Consider the following 22,311-nt stretch of genomic DNA (forward strand, 5'->3'; position numbering starts at 1 on the left):
GGACAAGGGACAGTGACACGACACAGATAAAAATCCTGTGCACACAGGAGTCGTCTGCACTGGCTGGTCCTGGGTCCTGTGCCTTCACAGGGACAGGGAAGAGGAGTGATGGGGGAGAGAACGCTGAAACCACCAGGATTCCAGATGCAATTGCCAGGCCTCAGCTCTCTACCTTTACGATGAAGGAGTCAGAGCAAATAATCTCTAAGATCCTTTGCAACTTGCCAATCAATGAAAAGCATAGAAAATTAATCTTTAGCATCATAACCACAGTTTTTAAAGTCAGTGCCTTTTCCCCCTTTACATTATTTGTAGAGAAGCCCCTAAAAACAAAAAAAATGAGAGTTAACCCCTTTTCCTGCCTTTGATACAAGCAATACAAGAAAGGTGGTTTTGTTTTTAACCACAGTTCACGTTTCAGAAGTAAAGAGCCTCCTGTCCTTGGTTGTAAACAAGGCTTCTTTCTGATGTGCTCAGCCTCAGCCACGTAGGCCTGATAACATGTAAACTGACAGCCAGAAGCTCACTCATCTGCATGGGTTCTATTCTGGTTTAGAATACTGAGAAGATAAGCCGGTTGGTCAACAACCCATCACCTTTGAGCTTCCAGAACCTTTGAGCTTCTTGAAGTAGCTTGTCTCTCACGTCTAAGGATTTATGTTCTCCAGTGGCTTCCATTGCTTCAGTAGCTTGAGCGGAACATTAAGAGGCACTGAAAGTTAGGGAGAAAGGCAGAGGAAAGGGACTGGGTTTTTTTTAGACAAAGGTGCCTTAGAATGAAAAGGTAACAGAGAGATGCAAGCAAAGTAATTTCTATGTTACAGCTTCTGGGTTGTCTGCCTGGCAGAAATACTAGATAAACACAGGAACCATTTCTGAGACCCTAATGTGGCCAACAGAACCAAGTTTACTTTGCTCATTTCACCGTCTTTCATGTGTGACCAGGGCCTCTGTCCGGCCTCAAAGCGTGGGCCTATCTGGATAGGGAGTTTAGCTGGCTCTGACTTCTGCCAAGGCTAGACCTTGTCCAGGGTCCAAAGGACGTGCGGCACTGGATCTTTTGGGGATCGCACGCCTTGCTTAGCCACCCAACTCTGCCTCAACAGTGAATAATCCCTTTGAACGCTCCCATCAAACACAGTCATGTTTTGCCCAAAATGCCAACACTTAAGGTAGCAACATTAAGGCACACACTGGGACTGAGAATAAACTGCTGCGCTAACTTCATCCCGCGAACAGACAGAGGTTAACTGCTCTCATCAACTGCAAGTTTACAAATACCGCTCTAAGGAACCGGGTGTGGACGGATATTGCTATGTCTCTGAAATGCCTTGTATTGGGTCTCCCGACGCACAAAGTGGTCAGTGCGGCTGCACAGGTTACATTCAGGTGGCACCACGCAGAGCACTGACAGCTCGACTTCAGGACACTGAGTGACGGCTAGTCTCGCTTCTAATCCGATGAGCATCTTCTGCCAAATCCTCTCCAAACCCACTAAAAATGTATCGGCGATCAAATACAACTGGATCGATCAGAATACAAAACAAGACCTGGCAAGGGCCTGTCCTACAGGTTTGAAGGTGACTATAGAGGCAGCAGCTTTTAAATGAAAGCTCTTAATTAAATTTGGAGCTTTTTAAAAAATTTATTTTCCTTTCTATAAGCAGGAATTACATTGTACCTGGGCAAATGGCTTATGTTTCACAAATTCTGCAAGGAAGTATATAATTTTTGAAATGTCATTTTCTGTTAACATTCTCGTGACAGTCCCATAAATCTCTGTGTGAAATACATGAAGTTGCCACAATACGGGCAAAACGTTACTTTCTTTCTCCCTTTGCCCAGGTGCCCAGTGTTGTTTTGGACTCGGCTTGAGGAGCGATCTGCTCATCGACTAGTTTTCCCTTATTTATAGTGTGACGTTTGCTGCTTTGGCTTGCAGGGCTAGACTGGCAGCCCTGCTCCTACACACAAATGACTATCTTCAGCATACAGACGAGGAGAGACACCTTGACATGTTGGGGTTCAGGCTAAAGTGGAGAACCAGAAATCTACAAAAACTCAAGTCATGTTTTTTAAATACTTTATATGGTAAAAATACAGCAAAAATACTTTTTTTGTGTTCAAAGAGGAAAAAATATACTGCTATGGTTATGGTTCTAAGGAGGATGGAAGTAGTCTCTGGGTCCTCAGCTGCTCGCTGTAGTATGACTTCAAACCCCGCTTCTCCAGCTTCAGTCATTTATCAAAGCTAAAATCATACTGTGAAGAGAAGAAAGTAGGGTTATTAACGTTTCCTTAGGAATGTCCTACAGTCTGGTGTGGCCAGACTTGTATCCCTAAGGCTCCGCGAGGAACACTCATTTAAGTAAGAGACAATCATTTATACCTAGGAAAGAAAATATGTATTAGGGCCTCTCCATGCCCCGCGTTTTTCACTAAAAAAAAAACACACAACCAGGAACCAGGGTGGGGCTGGGGTGTATAACCTAAAACCAAGGCTGGGCTATAGCTTAGAAAACAGCCCTGTAGTTCTCTAGCCAGATCTCTACACATGCTGTGCCTGTGCCTGGGACCCAGCCTCCCCGTCACACTGCATCAGCCTTGTAAATTCCTGCTCATGTTCACGTCGGCTTGAAGGCACCCGCTGTGGACAGCAGGCCTCAGCCCAGGGGAGGCGCATAGGCTCCTTCTGCAGCTCAGCTTCCCCCCACATGTCCCAGCTTACATTTCCACCCCTGGGCTGTGAGCTCTAACAACACAGCAATCCAGGTGCCGTCAGTCACATTCCAGGATAACACCGAAATGCGGCAATACCAGGCGCCCAGCTTTTACAGAGGGATTGTGTGTTGCTGCGTTGTCATCTGCAGCGCCTTACACAGTATCTGACACGTAGTAGTCACTCAGTAAATACTCTCATGTAGTAGTCACTCAGTAAATACTCTGTCAAAACCACCACAGTTAACATTTCCTTTTACTAGAATCAGCCTTGCTCTGCGCAGATAAAATGATGAAAACACACAGAAATACTTTTACATTACTAATGGTATAAATTGTTTAAAGAATAATTATCCAAATTTAACTATATTGAGTGTACTCAGTGTACAGCACAGGTTAATGGTAGTACTAATATTTTTGGAAGTTTTTTTTTAGAGTTTACTATATAGGTCAGCACAAACCTAAGTGTTTTACAGGCATTATCTCATTTAGTCCACATCACAATCTGATGAGGCAGGCACTATTATAATCCCATTTTCAGATGAAGAAACTGAGGCACAGAGAGGTTAAGAAACTTGCCCCAGGTCACACAGTAAGTGGTAGAGCCCAAATTCTCATAGGCTAGCACTTAACCCCTCCCCCCCAAAAAAGGGCACAGATCTAATCTTTAAGGAAAATGGGCACTTTTTTCCCTTTCATTCTATTTAACAAACCCTGAGCGTATGCCATGTGCAAAGCACCATGCAAGCTGTGGCAGCGATAAGAGAGAAACGCAGCATAAACTCCCTGCATTAGACATCTGGTAATTTGGAAATAAAACCACTTTTAAACAACAGCAACCAAAAGAGCAAAATGTTACAAGGACATCTTCTGAGACCACTCTTTCATCCTGATCCCTTGAGCCATGGGGGATGCCAAAGGGTAAGGGAACAGCAAGCAATGTGGCTAAAAATGACAAGCTGAGGAGGGGGGAGGGGAGGCGAGGAAAGACAGAAAAGAAAGGATGCAGCCAGTGAGGAATGCAGCTACTCAGGTTGCCTGTCTCGCACTGAGTTGTAAAGAGCCATACCTTAAACCTGCCCACAGACCGCTTCCTGATTCCTCTCATCCCGTCTTCAGTCTGCCTTCCATTGCTTTAAATTTAGTAACAGAGTAAAACTCTTGTGCATTTTTAAATCCTCAGACTTCGGGTCTACTAAGCAAGATACTGCTCCCTAATCCTACACTTAGATTCCCAGAAGTGTGGCTGCAGTGGCTGTACCCACAGCTTTCTTTAGAAGTTCCTGTTATCGACACCCAGGGAATGTCCACTCTAGTTTGTGCTCCAACTATGTAAAACCTGGGGGCGGGGGGGAGGCAGAAGGATGAAGAACAACCTTGAGCTAAGCTGATTCCAGCTTGCTTTCTGTCCTTTCAGAAATATAAGGGACTGTATATGATGGCAAAGGTACCTTTATATTGTTTAACTTAAAAGAGTAATAAAAATGAGAATAGGTGTTTTCATCGTGTTAATATTAAATTCTTTGCTCTTTAGTCTTCATCTTTAATACTAGGATTAAAAATTAAGCACATTAGCAGTGACATAGGATATGAGAACCAGAAACTGATACCAGTGTGCTTTTTCTGTCCTAGTTTTTAAAATACAAAACAGCAAATAAATAGTGAAAAGGAAACCATCTAAACTCCAACTTCCATCTAATCTATGCTAGTGGGTGGAATTAGCCCAGCAAAAGGATTTTAGGAAGCCTGTTTATTAAGGCAGAGGCTGAAATGGTTCTGATTTCTAAACTATTTCAGATAAAACAGTTTTTTAACCTGCTATCTCTATATAGTTTCTAATTATTAGGGACTATCTGAGAGATCAAGGTTTAGTTCAGTACAAGTTTTTCCTGAAGTCCTTATACCTATGTGAAAAATTAAAATTTACCTGGGAAAAAATAGGAATGATCTAATTAAGCTTGGATACAAAGGGTCAGCCTGACTTCTAGCATCTTAAAGATTTAATCATATCATACATACAGGACAATTTTCTTCTCTTCTTTGCTCTATCTATGGGTCTGTGATAGGTTAAATAAAAGTGGCATGTTTATCTCTAAAACATAAGGTAATAAATTTAAGCTTAAAACAAGACTGCATAAGGCTTCCAGTGTCTGACAGCCAATCCTTTATATTAATTCTTACTTCCAATTTGTTGTAACAGAATGATGCGATTTTATCAGACCACTTAGCGTGCTGGAGAATTAGCATCATGCCTCCATTCCTTACGGCCAAAAAAGAAAGCCCAACCTGGATGGAAGCTGTTGACAGCTGTTGCCAGTGGCCTGGCTTCCCATGAGCAGTACCATCTCTGGCGTACATATGTCGATACTTATAACAGGCAGTGAGACCTCACAACTGGATACGAGAGCAGGAGAAGAGTAGCATGTTGACAGCCTCCATAGCTAAGAATAACTAATACCATGGAGTAACTTGTAGGCTAGGCAGAATGCTGATTCAATGACACACATAAAAAATCTACGCAGCCTTAAGAAGTTCACATAATCCCCAAAAGCTCTGCAATGTCAATGCTAAATCCTGCAGTACAGTAATATCTCACCCATCAAAAGCAGGCATGTCATCCTGGAAAATACCCAGAGGACTGTAAACTCACCTATAGAGATACATGAAAAAACAGAGCAAGTGGAAACCAAGCTTGATCATGGCTTCTTTCATGTGTGACTTCAGCTGCCCTCGATTGTGTATTTCTGTTGGATCAAACACTCCCATGTTACCACTTGGCACCATAATGAACCTGATAAAAGGATGCACACACATTAGAAGGAAAATCATCAGCATAAATAGTCAAAAATAAGTAACCCGTAGTAATTAACCTTTAAAAGTGAACCAATCGTGGCAGTTTTAAATTCAGACCAAGTATAGACAGGGCATCATGATGATGTCTCAGGCCACCACCTAGTTTTCCTCTGAAAGACTTGATACTGTTAATTTTGGGTGTAATTTTCTGCCCTCTAAAACCAAGAGAGTAACACTCTAGAGAAGGCTATTCGATGCCCTGAGACCCTCTTACCCATCTTCTGTAGGAAACTACTGAATTGGTCATACCTACAGCATTTCCATTAGACAAATGACGGGGGCTCCAAAACCAAACCAACTCTACCAAAATTTTACCAAACCAAGTTCTTAGAAGCTTCTTTATCTAAAAAGTTCTACATTATTGAATGCAATTCCCTTTACCTTCACAACATCTTTATAAGGAAGAGTAGTGTCAGACACAATTATTCCCATTTCACAGACAATAAAAAGAGAGATTCTAAGTCCAGAACAGAAACCTCATCTTTGGTCTCCTGCTGATCACTAGATAATATGTCTCAATCTGCATGGTTAATAAGAGCAATTTAAAGAGGACAACAGAAATGAGTCAGAATAAATGCTACTGTGGTATAATAGAACTACTCTTAAGACAATAAATGGACAGTTCAGACTCAAAACGCAATGAATGTCTAACTTTACGTAACTCTTACAGATTAAATGCAAAATATACAATAAGAATGTACTTTTTGTAGGGGTGGAGGTATGAGCACAGTGGGGGAATAGGAACAGGGCTACAGCCAATACAGGAGATAAAGGGACCCTAAGCTCGCACCTCATTCCACAGCCAGACCAATCCAACTCAGGGTCCACAGACTCAGAACAGACTCAAACTTCTTTTTAAAAATCTTGGTTATACTGTGTTTAATATACTACGGAGTCTTTCGGGTTCTTCAGGTGACATATAACATTTCCTATTTATTTAATGTCACTGTGTATATAATAGCTACACATACAGTCGTCTTCCTCCTCGATTCCGACGACTACGGAAATCGGGCTCCTTGGAGGAAAACCATGAGTTGAAGCGTGTGAGCGTCAACATGCAGACTGCATCTGTCCCACCCTCGCGCTCACTGCTCACGACCTCTTGCTGCTTTCACGTCCAAGCGCCTTCGGTTGTTCTTCCTCATTCTTGCCACACACTCAGTTCTCAACTATGACTGCTGTGACATGCAAATACCTGAGTTCCACAAACCTTAAATTCTCCCCCAAATCCTAACAGGCCATCTCTAACAGAAGAGAGGTACTAACCTTTGAATGTCCAGATAACAGCTCAGCTCAAACAGTCTCAAAGAGTCGCATCCTGCTCTGACTTCTAGGTTATCAAATGGGAGTATCACTATTTTCTTGGTGGATCCTGAAAACTTTTTCTTTCTCAGTTCTGACTTCCTCGCTTCGTCATCTTTCACAGGCAGTAGGTCAAACTCTAGTCCACTCTCCCTTCCTAGCACCACTTAAACAGCTGTACCTTTTTCACTGTCACTATCACAACCTTATCCCAGCACTATATTATCTCAGCCCAGTCACTGAACTGGGTTCCACACCTCTGGCTCTTTTCCAACAAATCAATACTATACAACACTTCCAGAAAAATCTTCCCGAAGCATATTTATTTCATGTCAACTTAGCTACTCGAAACACATATGACAAAGAATATATATTACACACACACACACGGCTAGTAAGTACATTAAAAGATCAGTATCATGAGTCACTAGGGAAAGAAATGTAAACCAAAACCACAATGAGATGCCACTTCACACCTAAAAGAATGGCTAAAATAAAAAAGACACATAAGTGTCGGCAAGAATGTAGAGAAACTGGAACCCTCATATGGTTGATTGGAATGTAAAATACTACACCTGCTTTTGAACACTCAGGCAGTAGGAGAAATGGAAACATGTCCGCACAAACACATGTACGTGGATGTTCAGAGAAGAACTCTTCATAACAGCCAAAAGGTGGAAACAACTCAAATTGCCCGTCAATTGCAAATGGATCACTAAAATGTTGTATATCCATGCAATGGAATATTATTCAACAATAAATAGGAATGAAGTGCTGAGACATGCTGCAGCATAGATGAACCTTGAAAATACTATGCTAAGTGAAACAAGCCAGTCATAAAAGACCACATATTGATCTCCTTTATATCATACGTCTGTCTGAAACAGATAATGTTATAGAGACAGAAAGTAGGCTGGGTGTTGCCTAGGGCTGGAGTGGGGGAGGGAATAGGAAGGACGACTAACAGGGCTTCTTTTTGGGGTGATGAAAATGTTCTAAAATCGACTGTGGTGATGGTTTCTTAAGTCTATGAATGTACTAAAAATATATTTACTATATTTTAGTGGGTGAACTTTATGCTACTACTACTGTTTATATAGAGACTCCTAAGACCAACATTCAAGGTTCTCTGTGGCCCATCCCAACTGACATTTCTATCTTTCTCTGTTACTACTCTCTCATCTGCATGATTTCAACCTCATTACTCCTTAAACATGCCATGTGTATTTGCTCAAGCTTTCCTTTCTACCCCTCCCCTTATCCTTCGCACCCCAGGGTATCCTTGACTCGGTCAAACCTTACCCCTCCTATGGGGCTCTGCTCAGACCCCATTGCCTCCCTGAAACTGTCCCAGCACTGAGGAATCCAACCCTCCTCCCAACCCGAGCATGCTCGTCACTCATCTGCACCACTTTACACTGCCTTAGCCCACCTCTTCTTTCACTGGTTTGTGATTCAGCGTTTTGCCTCTTTGTCCTCTGAGCAGAGCCCATTCCATATATGTCTATATTCCCGGTCGCATAAACTACAGACATCTGAAAAGGGGAAATGAATTTTTTTAACATTTTTAAATAGAAGGTAAGTTTGGGACCAGCAGATAGTCAATCTGTCACTGCCATTATCAGAGCAATAAACACAAATGATCTTTGTCTTTATAATTACAGGAAATGGAATCTATGAACTTTATTGGCCCCCAAATAAAACTTCATAAATGGACTTCCACCACAGTCTGTACTATCTACAAAGAAGCCATGGCAAAGCTTGCTGTTCCTCTAGCACATTTTCATTTCTAGTAGAGATGACTGCTGGTGTGTCATTTATTTTATGACTGGCACATATTTTATCGGAGAAGAGAAAGCCGTTAAATTTAAAATTCTTTCTTTTTCTTTAAACTGTCCTGTGTTTACAAAGCTGCAAATACACTATACTCACCGATATATATTCCAAGTAGCAACAGGCAAGTTGAGAAGGAATATAAACCAGTGCAATGAGATGAGCATTAACACGGTGACGATGGTGTGGCCAATGAGTTCTGGGATTACCCACTGCAAGAGAAGAACAGTATGACATCTCAGTGTCGCATTCTTCCTGATGTACATGTTATTTGAAGCTAAATCAATGAAGGTACAGGGAACTTCCAAGCTAGTGTTTCAAGGTATTTTTAGACTCAGATGTCCCAGATTTGCATACTGATGTAACTGCTTACCCCATGCAAACATATCAGGGCTCAGATAAAAAATAATGCACTTATATTTCAGTTATGTTTTATCCTAAGCAAAGGTTCAGATTTATTTACTAAGCAGGTAAGAAGGACAATTAGGGGGAAAATAGAGTATTATTTTATGTATGCTAAAGCCTCTAACTCTCATTTGGGATGGTAGAGCCATATACATGCTGCCTTTCATGTCAGAATATCAGTCTTAAACATTTTTCAATCTTCAGAATCCTAAGGAAACTCATTTCACATTCACTCATTCGAGCACGTGTGCTCTCTCTCTTTCACACACACACAGACAGACACACACACACACACACACACACACACACACACACACACAGAGTACTTTAACAGCTCAAAGTTGAACACATACCAGACTCCCAGCCTACTGGCTTCATAGCACCCAGTGCCCTTATCTATACTTTTATTGTTTATTGTGCAATATTCTAGTTCTCATGCATCAATAGCGATTGTCGCAAGTTCTCAATTATCAATGGTCGTCTTCTCCTATGAACAGAAATTTTTCTTTTAATAGAAGTTAACAGCTAATATTTATGAATCCAGAAACTAGTAATTCCCACTTGCAGAAATGAGGAAAGCAAAATTCAGAGAGGTTAAGTAACTTGTCCAAGGTCACACAACTTCTTAATGGCACAACAATACAGTATAATAAGCCCAGGCACACTGGCCCCAGGTTTCTTGCATTTAGATTTTAGACACCTTTTTTGCAAATAAAGAAGAGATTTTCTGGGCCTTGAACCTAATTTGCAACTAAATGGAATTTTTTAATACGTTATATACGTTTTTTTTAAATGTGACCAATTTAACATAATGCTTCTAAGTGTGGGCTTCCTCCTGGGGTGGAATCCATGCTCTATCCTATTTATTAGCTGTGCAATCTAGGAAAAGTTACCTATAAAAATTAACATTAAAAAAACTGCTTAATTTCATTTTTTTTCTTTGTACATAATTTTTTTTTTAACTTTTATTTAGTTTAAGTGTGTTTTTCCAGGACCCATCAGCTCCGAGTAGTTGTTTCAATCTAGTTGTGGAGGGCCCATGTGGGGATCGAACCAGCAACCTTGTTAAGAGCACAGCGCTCTAACCAACTGAGCTAACTGGCCACCCCCTAAAAAACTACTTAATTTCAAATTGAAAAAGTAATTTTCTCAGCAGAAGAATACAGATAATCTTTTCTTTGTATTTAGATTTTTATTTTTATAATATAAAACCAACAAATACCCATCCAAAATATTGAGAAAACAAGAAATATAAAAAGAAATACAATCTACTCGATTATATACATTCTTTTAAAGATGAGAAAGCCTGAAACTAATATGTTATATATAATTATATCTTAATAAAATAATTTATTAAAGAATTCCCAAAGCATAGCTGATAAACATAAAATCTTTTATTTAACTTTATTCCTATATTAAACCATGTTCTGGAAAATTCAAGAGAGAAAAAAGAGAGAGGAAGGAAAGGAGGAGGGAGGGAGGGAGAGAGAGGGAGAGAAAGAAAAAAAAGGAAAAGAAAGAAAAGGAGGAATATAGTTTATTAGAAATTTTAACTTTCCAAGTGTATCTTTATTTCCCTCATGGGCCAGAGAAACTTAAGTAGACTGAAGATGTGAAAAGACACATGGGAATGCTTTTTAGGTCCAGCCAAAAGCACCTCTGAGTATTGTATTTTTATATGAACTTTTATCCAGAAAGCTATTCTGTCTGCTCATCTCAAAATGAATCAGGACCAACTGGTTTCTCTGCATCCAGACAAGCTCTGCAATTCACAATAGTCTTGCCAAAGACTAGATACTGAAGGTAAAATGGCTTTAAAACAATTCAGCTAATTAATTCCATTTCTCAGCAAACCACAGAAAGAAGGTCGTCTTTCAAGTCAACAAAAAACAACTGAGCGTTTTTTCTGTGAACAGGGAGGAGGGGGTTTGGACACATAAGACGAAAACAATTACCCTCACAAGGAACCTTTCCCTAGTCTGAGCAGTGATATCCACTGCAGACAAAGGGGCAAGGAAAAAGCAGAGCAAAGAGACAAAAATTTCAAGGCAGGTCTTCTAGTACAGATGCATGATCTAAAACATGGCAAAACACACAGTTCTAACAAGATTCCAATAAGAGACAACATGCACTCAAAAATCAAATCTACATGTTTTTTATCTATAATCATCTCTAACAAAATGGAGAATTGCCTTTGATGCGAGAAAATGAGCAAAGGAATATCTTACCTTGTTTAATTTGGAGCAACATGATCTAGCATTAATGTAATCGCATTCTAAGTCAGACAATGTAATTATCTGATGATCAAGATAAGGAATTAGACTTCTTTTATAACAAAGTATTTGTTTTTAAGTTTCAGAAAGCAATCCCAGTTACAAGGCAGAATTAGATTTGACTTGAAAAAATGTAGTTATTTCCTTGAAGCCCACTCACTAGACAACACAATTTTCTCACTTATGTTCCTTCAACAATTGCTTTTCAGTAATCCCCAACGTGACCTATACCAGAACATTCATTCTGAATTCCTCAAATGTCACACAGTGGCTTTAAGAAATGGAAAATAAGACATATAGAAACAATTTAAATGTTAAAACCTGGATTCCCAATAGTAGAAAAAATAAATAGAGCATGGTCACGTTAGCAGTGGTTACGTCTCGAAAGTCGGGTTACAAATTATTTGTTTTCTAGTACTTTTCACTATTTCCTAAACTTTCCATAGTAAACATAAATTCTATTGGAATTAAGTTAAAAAATGCTTTTTAGTACAAAATATAAACTCACAAAAATTTGAGGGACAGATAGACATAAATGGCAAAGTCTTCAATTGACTGATTTACTTTAACATGCTCCATCACCCTCCCCCCAATACTTGGGAGAGAATGAAAAAGAATGGCAAAACAAAGGTGAAGGATAGAAACATGGGATTTATTATACTACTCTATATTTTTTTTATTTGAAAATGTCCAACAATACAAGTAAAAAAATCTCAACTCAATTCTTAACATTTCCATACAGCTATTCCCCTGTCATCTCCACACAGCAAAAGTTAAACTCCTAACTTTCTCCATAAATTGTTTCACCTCCAATTTGTTTTACTTCTGTCAATGGCACAGCATTGTCTGCCCAGACTTGAAATATGGAGTTATTTTTGCTTTCTGTTTTGTATCTCACCATCATTACTAGGTGCTAGCAATCATGTCTTTCTAACATCACTCACATTAATCCCTCCTTTCATCTGCCCACAATTAGCATTCTATATTAAATCCAGATAGATCTACTCCTTTGTTGCTTACCTCCCCATCTTTCCCCAACCCACTCTGCTGATTCATCGTCCTAGTACACCACTCTCAACATTTTTCAATGGCTCCCTATTGCCTAGAGGATGAAAGTGAAAGTTCTTCCCTCCTTAACACTGAAACTCTTCAAAATCTTATCTAACCCAGCCTTTCCCACCTGACCTTCTACTACTACCAAAATCGACCATATGTCCAGATGGTCTATTCCTTAACCCCATCACCCAGAAATGCCATGAACATACCTGTCTCTGCACCTTTGCTCTTGCCTGTGTGTGATTATGAATAGCCACCCCTTTCCTTCTCTGCAGGTTTTCTTCACTGTTCAAAGTCGAGAAAAACTCCTATCCCTTCAGAATGTCTACCCTGCACATTTTCCACCTCTTGGCTCTAATATTAAGCTAATGCAACTGCAAAAATATAGTAATACAATATGCTGAATTTCATCAAAACACACCCTAAATGTACCTTCATGTCTAAGTCAAATATTTCACCTAACAGTTTTGTATGTATATGAATTGGCATAAGCCAAGGCTATTGTTAAAATTATCAAGCCTAGTTTTCCAAACCGCAAAAAGAGAAACCCAGGTTTCATTTCTGAGTGTCAGCTCCAGTTCCTTATGTCACAAGAGGGATTCAAAACTTAGTCAAGTGATGCTGCCCTTTCTGTCAGTTCCCCAGACCTCATAAAACTCGGGGTTCTCAACAGAAATCATCAGTTAAAGTGAAAACTGCTGCTCAACTGGGGAAGAGGGAGAGACAGAGCAATAGTTACTGAATACTGGCACTGGTAGGTGCCTAACTCATGTTCTCATTGTAGCTGGGAACTAAACATTTCCCCCCATTTTAGAAATAAGAAAATGAAGGCTTGGAGGGGTGAAGTAATGTGCATAGCAAATATCTAGCTAAGCAAGGAGTCCTGATTTCAAATTTTGTCTCCCACTACAACAGGCCGCCTCTTCACACCAAAGTATGAAGCCACACTAAAAACATACTCTGTCCAAACTATCCTAAGGGCAGGATGCTCTGGCGAACAAAAAAGTTTAATTCGATCAGCAAGGGGCACCTGTGATTTTCAAGGAAAGAAGAAAAAAAATCAGTGTCTTGGGCGTTTTTTCCTAGCTTACACTTAATTACTTAAATGGATTGTGGAACATTGGGTGACAACTGAGACTAGATGCTCACTCAAGAATAGGGAACAGGTGTAACCCACACAGATTCTAGATTACTAGGTTTCACAACCGCTTATTGGTCCAGAAAATACAACTAGAATACTGTAACATGAAAAGCTATATAAACCCTGAAGTTTTAAAAATGCACAGACCTATAAGTGTCAAAGTTAAGAAACGACTGGGAAGTAAATCACGTGTATAGTTTAGTATAGATTCACAAATCTGCAACCGCCGGCGGCAACCAAAGTAATCTTTCCCAACACTCCACCCAAAACGGCACCGTGAAGGAGGCACTCGGCCGGCTTATGAAATGAGTCAACTCCGGCAAGTGAAAGGTCCCTGCAAGTTCCAACACCTGGAAGAACAAAGGGGCGGGCGGCGGGGGTGTTGCCCAGAAATGTCAAGAGGCTGCAAATCGCTACCGCTCCTCCCACCACCAAGCTGCCCACAAGCGACCACCCCCGGGACGAAGACAGTCGCTCTCGGGGACGCTGCATCCGACAAAGGGCCAGCCCAGGGGGTCTCCAAGAAAAACCGCGACCCTGGTTCTCTCTCGAGCCAAAAGGGAGGCACAGCGCGACCCCTCTCCCCTGACCACAAGGGAGGCCCACAGCCTGCGCCGGTCCATGCGGGCCGAGTCCGGGCATCGGGGGCGAGCGGCGGCGGCGGGCAGGCCGGGAGCGCCGGGAGAGGCCCGCTCGGACCCTGGGTGAGGGGCGGCCAGCAGCCTGGGCAGGGCTCGCGAGGCACAGGAGGGCAGCTGGGCTCTCCTCCTGCCCGGCTCGCCACACCGGTCCCGGCGGCCCGCCCCCAGGGACCCGGCGCCTGCAGCCTCCCTCGCTCCCACGCACCTGCCCTGGTCCCCACCCGGGCCCGGCCCCATCCCCATCCCCATCCCCAGCCCCGTCCCGTCCCTCCGGCGACCGGCCCCAGGGCGGCCTCCGCCCGCTTCAGACAAGGATACGAAGTACACAGAGAGGAAGATGAGCGCGCAACAGTCGAGGAGAGAGAAGACAAACACCACCGCCTCCATCCTCCAGCGCGGCCGCTCCTTCGGTCAAACCGGCTCGAGTGCCCCAACCCGCCCCCACCCTGATAGGCCCTCAACTCAGCTTACTCTGCCGTGTAGTCCGCTCCGCGGAGGCACGGCATGCTGGGAGTTGTAGTCCACTATTTAAGATTCTGCCGCCGTGATGCTGATACATGCTGGGAAATGTAGTTCATCAGTACGAATACCTATCAAAGAGGTGCTGCTCAAGGCCTCTACATCTGATTATTTCCAGAAATTGTGACAAGTATTTACTGAACGCTTGTAATCTGCTAGATACCCAGTTTCTTTGCCATGTGCGAAATTTTCTCTAGATTCAGCACTGGACCCACTGGATCCCGACTTAGGAACCGTAAGAGGTTTTCACCCCAAAGCACAAATCTAATCTCAACACCCCTGTCTTAACAGTTGAGACTCGCCCTTCCAGATCAGTTTCTCCAGAAATGTCATAATCTCTTGCTTATTCTCTGTTACAGTAATGTTTCTCTCCACTGTAGATTTTAAGATCTTTTAAAATTAAACACGCTGTCTTACTCATCCATTCATTTAATATGTATTTACTGACTCTACCCCTACTATATGCCAAGAAATGCTCTAGACTCCAGAGATACAGAAATGAACAAGGCAGACAAGAGGCTGCTCTCACTGGGTGGGTGGGAGGAATAGGCAACAAAATAGCAACCAAATACAGAAAAAAAAGATTATTTCAAAGGGTTATAAGCTCAATAAGAAAATGATATCAGAGTCATACATTCATTCATTCAACCAATATTTTCTGAGCAGCTAGTATATGGTAGGTGCTGAACCTTAGAGATGCATGATGAAGGAGAGAAAAAGGTTGCTGTATTCCTGTAGCTTACATTACAGTGAAGGAGACAAGACACTAAAAAAAAAAAATAATAATAATAATAAATCTATTAATGACAGGTAGTTTAAGTACTTTGCAGAGGGAAACATTTGGAGACTGAGGGATCAGAAAAGGCCAGGCTGGAACGGACATTTAAGCTGAAATCTAAATAGCTACATGAAGATTTGCAGACAGAGTGTTTTGGACAGTGGGAACAGTGATTGCAAAGACCCAACTGCTCATAGAAACTTGGTGTGTTTAAGGAACAGAGAAAAAGACCCATGTGGTTGAAGTACAATGAATAAGGGTGAGAGAGTTTGAGGAGGAGGTCTGAGGTGGGCAGGGCAAGGTCACAAGAGCCTGTGGATCCCTAGTAAGGAGTCTGACTTTTATTATAATATGATGATAAGAGTATAAATGTATCTTGATCTGATTTACATTTTTAAAATATCCTTCTGTTTGGTGCAATGAATGTACGAAAGGGAGACAAGTTTGTCTGCAAGGAGACCACATAGGAGAGAAGCGGATGAATAGGGGAATTAGTAAGAAGGAAACACCAACTGGATTTGTCTGACACACACAGCATAGGCTCATCGGATCATAAAGGGTTCATAGGTCAAAGCTAGATGGACTGTTAACAGATTATTTATAAACCAGCTATCGTTACACTCCCACTGCACCTTGTACATACCTGTAGCACTCATCACACTGTCTTCATTACATGCTTAGCCAGCTATGCCTTAGATTATGTTTGACAAAAAAATGACCCATACTGACTATAAGGAGAAATTTTATTAAAATTAGTTCAGATTTTATTAAGAACAAAACTATAAAACTCCTAAAAAAACATATAGGAAAGTTTCATGATATTGGATTTGGCAGTGATTTCTTGTATATGACACAAAAAAAGTACTGGCCACAAAAACAAAAATAGACTACATCAAACTTAAAAACTTCTGTACATCAAGGGAAACAATTAGCAGTAAAAAGGTAACCAATGGAATGGGAGAAAATATTTGAAATCATATGTCTGATAAGAGATTAACATCCAGGCCCGGCCCGGTGGCTCAGGTGGTTAGAGCTCCATGCTCCTAACTCCGAAGGCTGCTGGTTCGATTCCTACATGGGCCAGTGGGCTCTCAAACCACAAGGTTGCCAGATCGATTCCTTGACTCCCGCAAGGGATGGTGGGCTGCGCCCCCTGCCAGCAAAGGCAGTTGCCTTTACTAGACCTGGAGCTGAGCTGCGCCCTCCACAACTAAGACTGAAAGGATAAAAACTTGACTTGGAAAAAAGGCCTGGAAGTACACACTGTTCCCCAATAAAGTCCTGTCCCCCTTCCCCAATAAAATCTTTAAAAACAAAACAGTGTTATTTTTTAAAAAAATGAGAGAGATTAACAATTCAACAACCCCCCCCAAAAAAAAATCCCCAAAAACCTAATTACAAAATGGGCAAATACTCGAACAGACATTTCTCTAAAGAAGATATACAAAAAGCCAACCAGCACATGAAAGGGTGCTCAACATCATTAATCATTAGAGAAAGGCAACTGAAAACCACAATGATCGTGGATATTAACTAGACTTACTGTGGTGATCATTTCACAATATATGCAAACATCGAATAAACTAATATACTGTTATATGTCAATTATATTTCAACAAAATAAAATAAAATACAACTATTAACACATAAAACTATAATTATAAATCTGTTGATAGACACAACGTATAAAGATATAAAATGAGATAATAACAATGTAATGAGAGAGACAAACCTATATTTAACATATAGTAACAAAGTTTTTGTATAAACTAAGTTGATATTAATTCAAACTAGATTGTTATAAATTGTTAATTATAATTCCCAAGGAAATCTTTAAGACATTAATTGTAAGGAAATGTAAATCAAAATCACAATGAGATTCCATTTCACACCCACTAGGATGGCTGTAATTAAAAAAACAAAACGACAAAACATAAGTCTTGGGGAGAACAGAGAAAAATTGGAACCTTCACACATTGCTGGTGGGAATGTAAAACGGCACAGCTGCTGTGGAAAACAGCTTGATTGTTCTTCAGAAAGTTAAACATGTGGTAACATGACCCAGCAATACCACTCTTAGGTATATACCAAAGAACTGAAATCGTATTCACAGAAAAACTTGTACACAAATATTCACAGCAGCCTTATTCTTAAGAGCCAAAAAGAGGAAATCATCCTAATGTCAATCAACTGATGAACTGATAAATAAAATGTAATATATCCATACAATGGAATATTATTCAACCATAAACAGGAGTGAAATACCAGTACGTGCTGCAACTGGATAAATCTTGGAAACAAACTACGCTAAGTGAAAGAAGCCAAACACAGAAGGTCACATGTTGTATAATTCCATTCATATGGAATGTCTATAATAGGCAAAACCATAGAGACAAAAAGGAGCTCAGTGTTACCCAGGGCTTGGAAAAAGGGGGGCATTGTGAGTGACAGCTTAATGGGCACGGGGTTTCCTTTGCGGCTGATTAATATGTTTTCAAACTGCACAGTGGTGATATTTGCATAACACTGTAAATGTACTAAAAGCCACTGAATTTTATACTGTAAAATGGATAAAATGGTGAATTTTGTTATGTAAATTGTACCTCAATATAAAAAATAATCGAATTATACACCTAAAAAGAATACATTTTATTATAGATAAATGATACCTTGATAGAGTTTTTTTTAAAAAAAGTGATGATACTGAGTTCTTATTCAAGAATCTTTGTCTCTTCTTGGCCATTTGTTTTTTAACATTAATCTTAGACTTGACTTCTAAAATTCCTTCAAATAACTTATGCTCACTCAAATTAATGTTGGCTGTAAATAATAGAAACCTCAAATAATGGTGATTTCAACAAGAAAGTGTATTTTTCTCTTTCTGTTCCCAGAATAGGTCAACTTTTCTGCGTACATTTTCTCTCTTCCTAAAACTCTCTTCCAGTACAACCAGTTCCTGTTATCCTTAAGGTCCTTACATATCACATTCTCACAAAGTCTTTTCCTGACTACTCAGACAGAGATAGGCTCCCTTTGTTATTCTTTATCACAGTCCCCTGATTATTTACTTTATTCATTTACTTAGTTATTAGTCACTGAACACCTTCTGTATGAAAGGTGCTCTTTTGAAGGCTATGACATCCTCATTCTTTCTCATTATTGCAATTATGTATTTATTGTTTTGCCAGTCCATTGCCTGTCCCTCTCACTAGAAGGTAAGTTCAAGACCATATCTGTTTAAACACCACTGTATCCTCTGACTTTAGCATAGTAACTGGCCTGTAGTATACAATAAACATTTGTAGATTGAATGCATAAGATTAGGGACATGAATGAGGCAATCACCTCTAAGGAAGACAAACTTGATGAGAAAGCTGAATTATTAGCCTTTACCAGATAAAATAAGTCAAAGATTCTTTTTTCTTAACTTCAGAAAACATGGATATAGACTCAGTCTCCAGCTCCTAGCTAGCAGGAAAACTCCCCTTTGAACCTCAGTAAGGAACCTCTGTCATGCAGACACTCTCACCTTTCTCTCCATGTTCCTATTTTACACAGTGTGACTATGTAACTTATTGCCCAAACTGGAACCTTTTTAAGAGACAAAGGTGAGAAACTGAATATACAAATGAGCAATGGCCAGATTATATACACAAAAACAGAACTCTTTATAGTCTGCAGCAACCAGCCCAGGAAGCCAGTCTGCTATCTACCAGTTAGACCACTGCTATAGGAAGTCAGACCACTCTCTCTAGCAAACAATCCAGGAAGCCAAACAAGAAATGTTGTAACAATTGGCCCTAAATGGCCAGGACTCCATTAATAACTGACAGCTTCCCTAACTTTTGTCCCTGTTCTTCCAACTTAGAACCAACCAGAGAAAGCCAAATATGCTCCCCTAACTAGTCTCATAGGATACCCTGCTTCGGGTTAACCCACCTACAGCCCCCTCATGCCAACAGCCTTCAATTCAGGGCATACCTGAAGCCTTCTCTTGTTTAGTTATTAAGCTTTCCCATTTCTCTGCTTGTCTTTGAGTCTGTGCTAAAATGCAAGCGATGGTGGCTGACTCCCTTGCTATTGCAAGCTCTGACTAGTCCCTGCCTATGCTCATTTAGGTCATTTTCATTAATTTCCACAAAGAGGATACTATTAATAACTACGTCGGATCAAGAGGCAAAAATTGGGATTGTCCTGAGTAAATCACGACAGAGGTCACCCTAACTATGAAGCACAATTAGACAAGAGGGTAGTGAGATACAAAGTTTGGAAGGGCAAAGTGTGAGGAACAGAAGGTGAAATGTGCCACTGCCACTAGGTGGGGTTGCACCATTAAATAATGAAGGACATTTTTATTACTGCAGGAAGTTCTTGAGATGTATATGCACTCAGGTTACTATTCAGTAATATTTTTGGTTTAAATGTGTGGTACTGTAAAATCTGAACACTGTAAAAATCTTATGCTAATGTAAAATTGTCATCAGAGCAATAATTACTGGAAATAACCAATGGAAAAATGGTCAAGCAGATCAATATTGGTATCTAGTATAAACAATTATTGCCTACGGCACCTGATACAGTCAAGAGGTGAAAAACACACTTCTTGTCCTTAAAAATGGTGCCATTCTAGAGTACTTCACGTCTGTATGGGTTACATAATTTGCAGGGCCCAGTGCAAAATTAAAATAAGGGGCAACCTGTTCAAAAAGTACTATTAAGAATTTCAAGATGGCAACAGCAGCATATCAACCCATGTGTGGGGCCCTCTGAGCACAAAGCCCTTTGCAAATGCACAGGCTGCACCCCCATGAAGCCAACCCTAAACATAGAATAGTATTCTATGACAAATTATAGACTAATAAACGATGCTGCTTGGTGTATATTGTGATGCTGCTGGCCCTTCGACCCATTTTCATTCTTTGGAGGACATTTGGCATGCATGGCATTACATTTCATTTAAAAAGTTACTGGGCATCAACTATATTCGTGCTATTTGCTATAGGGAATCTTTGCTAAAGTTAAATATAATTAAGTGCATAAATACTTAATCTAATAAAAAAAGATGTTATACAAAGTTACAATTATAATTCTTTCGCTTTTCCCCACAAGACCCAAGGGCAGGGCAGGGAATGAAACTGGTAGGCATTTAATAAATACTACTTGTTAAATGAATGAGAGGAGGGTTCAATGGGTGGAGATTTTGACAAAGGGAATTATTAGGAAAGGCTGCAAGGCAGATGATTAGCGAGGATTCTGGCTGGGAAGGGCATTGTACACAAGAGGAAATGTCAGTGGAAGCAAAGCGCTGTGTATAATTTATTTGATTATCATTACCTTTCAGTAGATCTGTAAGCCCCACAGAAGCAGGAATCTTTCCTGTTTCTTCATAGCTGCACCCAGTGCCTGTAAAATAGTAAGCCTTCGGTAAATACTCATTAACTGAGTAAATGCCAGCAATGCCACTTAACTAAAAGCAGAGTGCATATATAGGGAACAAGTAGATGAAGCTGGAGCCACGCTGACCAATGTTTTGAATATCAGAGTGAGAATTTATACTTTATTCAGTGTTCAGATAAGAACCATTGAAAAGAGCAGTGATACAATCTGAACTCTAAACTGAAAATAAGTCAGCAGTACCCTGAGTAGGAAGATCGTTATCTGTTAACATTTCACCACCTTCTCTTAATTCCATCTCTCCTCTCCTCCCCTCTTCACACCTCAATACACTAGTTAGGCTGCACCTAATATTGTCACAAACCAAGTAAGACCTCAAATAAGAATATTGAAAACACAAAACAAGCAAGCAAGCAGAAACTAAAGCCGGTAACTTTTTCCTTTTTTTTTTTTAATTAATGACAATTGTCTCTTAATGACAAGTGTTTCCTTAACTGCACAATAAACTTCTTGGGGTCAAATACATGATAAAATTATGGGCAGTTTCTAGGCCAAGACGTAGGTTGGACTGAATGTACTCCACAAATCACCTGTCGAAAATGGCCTAAGATCAGATGATTTCCAAATGCAACAGACGGTTTAGTTATCTGGATAAACCAGTCTTTCCTTGTCTTTTGACACCCAGCCCCTTGGACGACCTCAAGATCGTGGGTAATTAGAAGGGAAAGCAAGCAGCAGGGTGGCGATGTGTTTTTACCCAGGTTTAATCGTCCCAAGAATCTACAGCTTTGAGTTTTGTTAAGATTCTAGGCCAAGACTAACTTTGCATCCGAATGGGGTGTGGCTGGAAAGGCTGGAATAAGAAAAACGGAACGCAAGTTTACCAACAGACACCGGTGACAGAGCCCCAGCAGGAGCCTCCCCGCAGCTTGGCACGCACGTGTCCGCACAGTTGGGAACAATAAAGTTGAGCTTGTTCAAAGGGGTCCTTGTCCTCCAGGGCCTGTTGGACGAGCCTGCAAAGTAAGACTCCTAGAAACTCCCTGGTGCTTTCAAGTCGGCTCCTTGTTCTCGGCAGTTCTTTTTTGTACCTCCCTCGCGGTACAAAAGTGCCGCGGGGACGGTGTGGGCCAGCCCGGGTGGGACGCATTTCGGCTGCGTCTGGCCCGGCGATCGCCGCGGGCAGCCTCGGGGAGGCCCCCGGTCCACGGGAAGCCGGCGGCCCCGGCTGTGGAAGCGGAGACCGGCGGGATGAAGCCCAGACCCTCAAGGTTCGTGGATAATAAGCTGAAGCAGCGAGTCATCCAGGTGTGTAGTCGACACGGCCGGGCCTCACCGCGGTCCTCGTTCGCCGCCCGAGGGCACTTTCTTAGGGCGGCTCCCACGTCGAACTCGACT

General features: G+C 41.0%; 2 protein-coding genes across 7 annotated transcripts in view; one reads left to right on the top strand and one right to left on the bottom strand.

The window, feature by feature from the left end:
* Nucleotides 1–2,069: 2,069 nt before the first annotated feature.
* Nucleotides 2,070–22,132, bottom strand: CNIH4 (cornichon family member 4). Of its 4 annotated transcripts, none has more exons than XM_019716061.2 (5): nt 21,798–22,132; nt 20,854–20,922; nt 8,806–8,918; nt 5,369–5,509; nt 2,070–2,262 (listed from the first exon to the last, which is right to left on the bottom strand). In XM_019716061.2, exons 3-5 carry the CDS (start codon nt 8,871–8,873, stop codon nt 2,235–2,237), a joined length of 237 nt encoding a protein of 78 aa, XP_019571620.2. In that variant the 5' UTR covers nt 8,874–8,918; nt 20,854–20,922; nt 21,798–22,132; the 3' UTR covers nt 2,070–2,234. The 4 variants fall into 4 exon arrangements, with proteins under 4 accessions (XP_019571620.2, XP_019571619.2, XP_074173053.1 ...); XM_019716060.2 differs by lacking the exons at nt 20,854–20,922; nt 21,798–22,132 and adding exons at nt 11,340–11,408; nt 14,541–14,696; XM_074316952.1 differs by lacking the exons at nt 20,854–20,922; nt 21,798–22,132 and adding an exon at nt 14,694–14,712.
* The window catches only part of NVL (nuclear VCP like), a 70,457-nt gene continuing 70,239 nt past the window's right edge, over nt 22,094–22,311 (top strand). The window contains exon 1 of one of the 3 annotated variants that reach the window (XM_074316944.1): nt 22,094–22,221. Coding sequence is in view for 1 of the 3 variants with exons in the window: in XM_019716054.2 (XP_019571613.2) it covers nt 22,165–22,221 (57 nt within the window). In the remaining 2 variants the exon portion in view is untranslated. The remainder of the gene's footprint in view (nt 22,222–22,311) is intronic. The other 2 variants (XM_019716054.2, XM_074316946.1) reach the window with 2 other exon arrangements.

This window comes from Rhinolophus sinicus, linkage group LG12, assembly GCF_036562045.2.
Source record: "Rhinolophus sinicus isolate RSC01 linkage group LG12, ASM3656204v1, whole genome shotgun sequence".
NCBI classification, from domain to species: domain Eukaryota; kingdom Metazoa; phylum Chordata; class Mammalia; order Chiroptera; family Rhinolophidae; genus Rhinolophus; species Rhinolophus sinicus.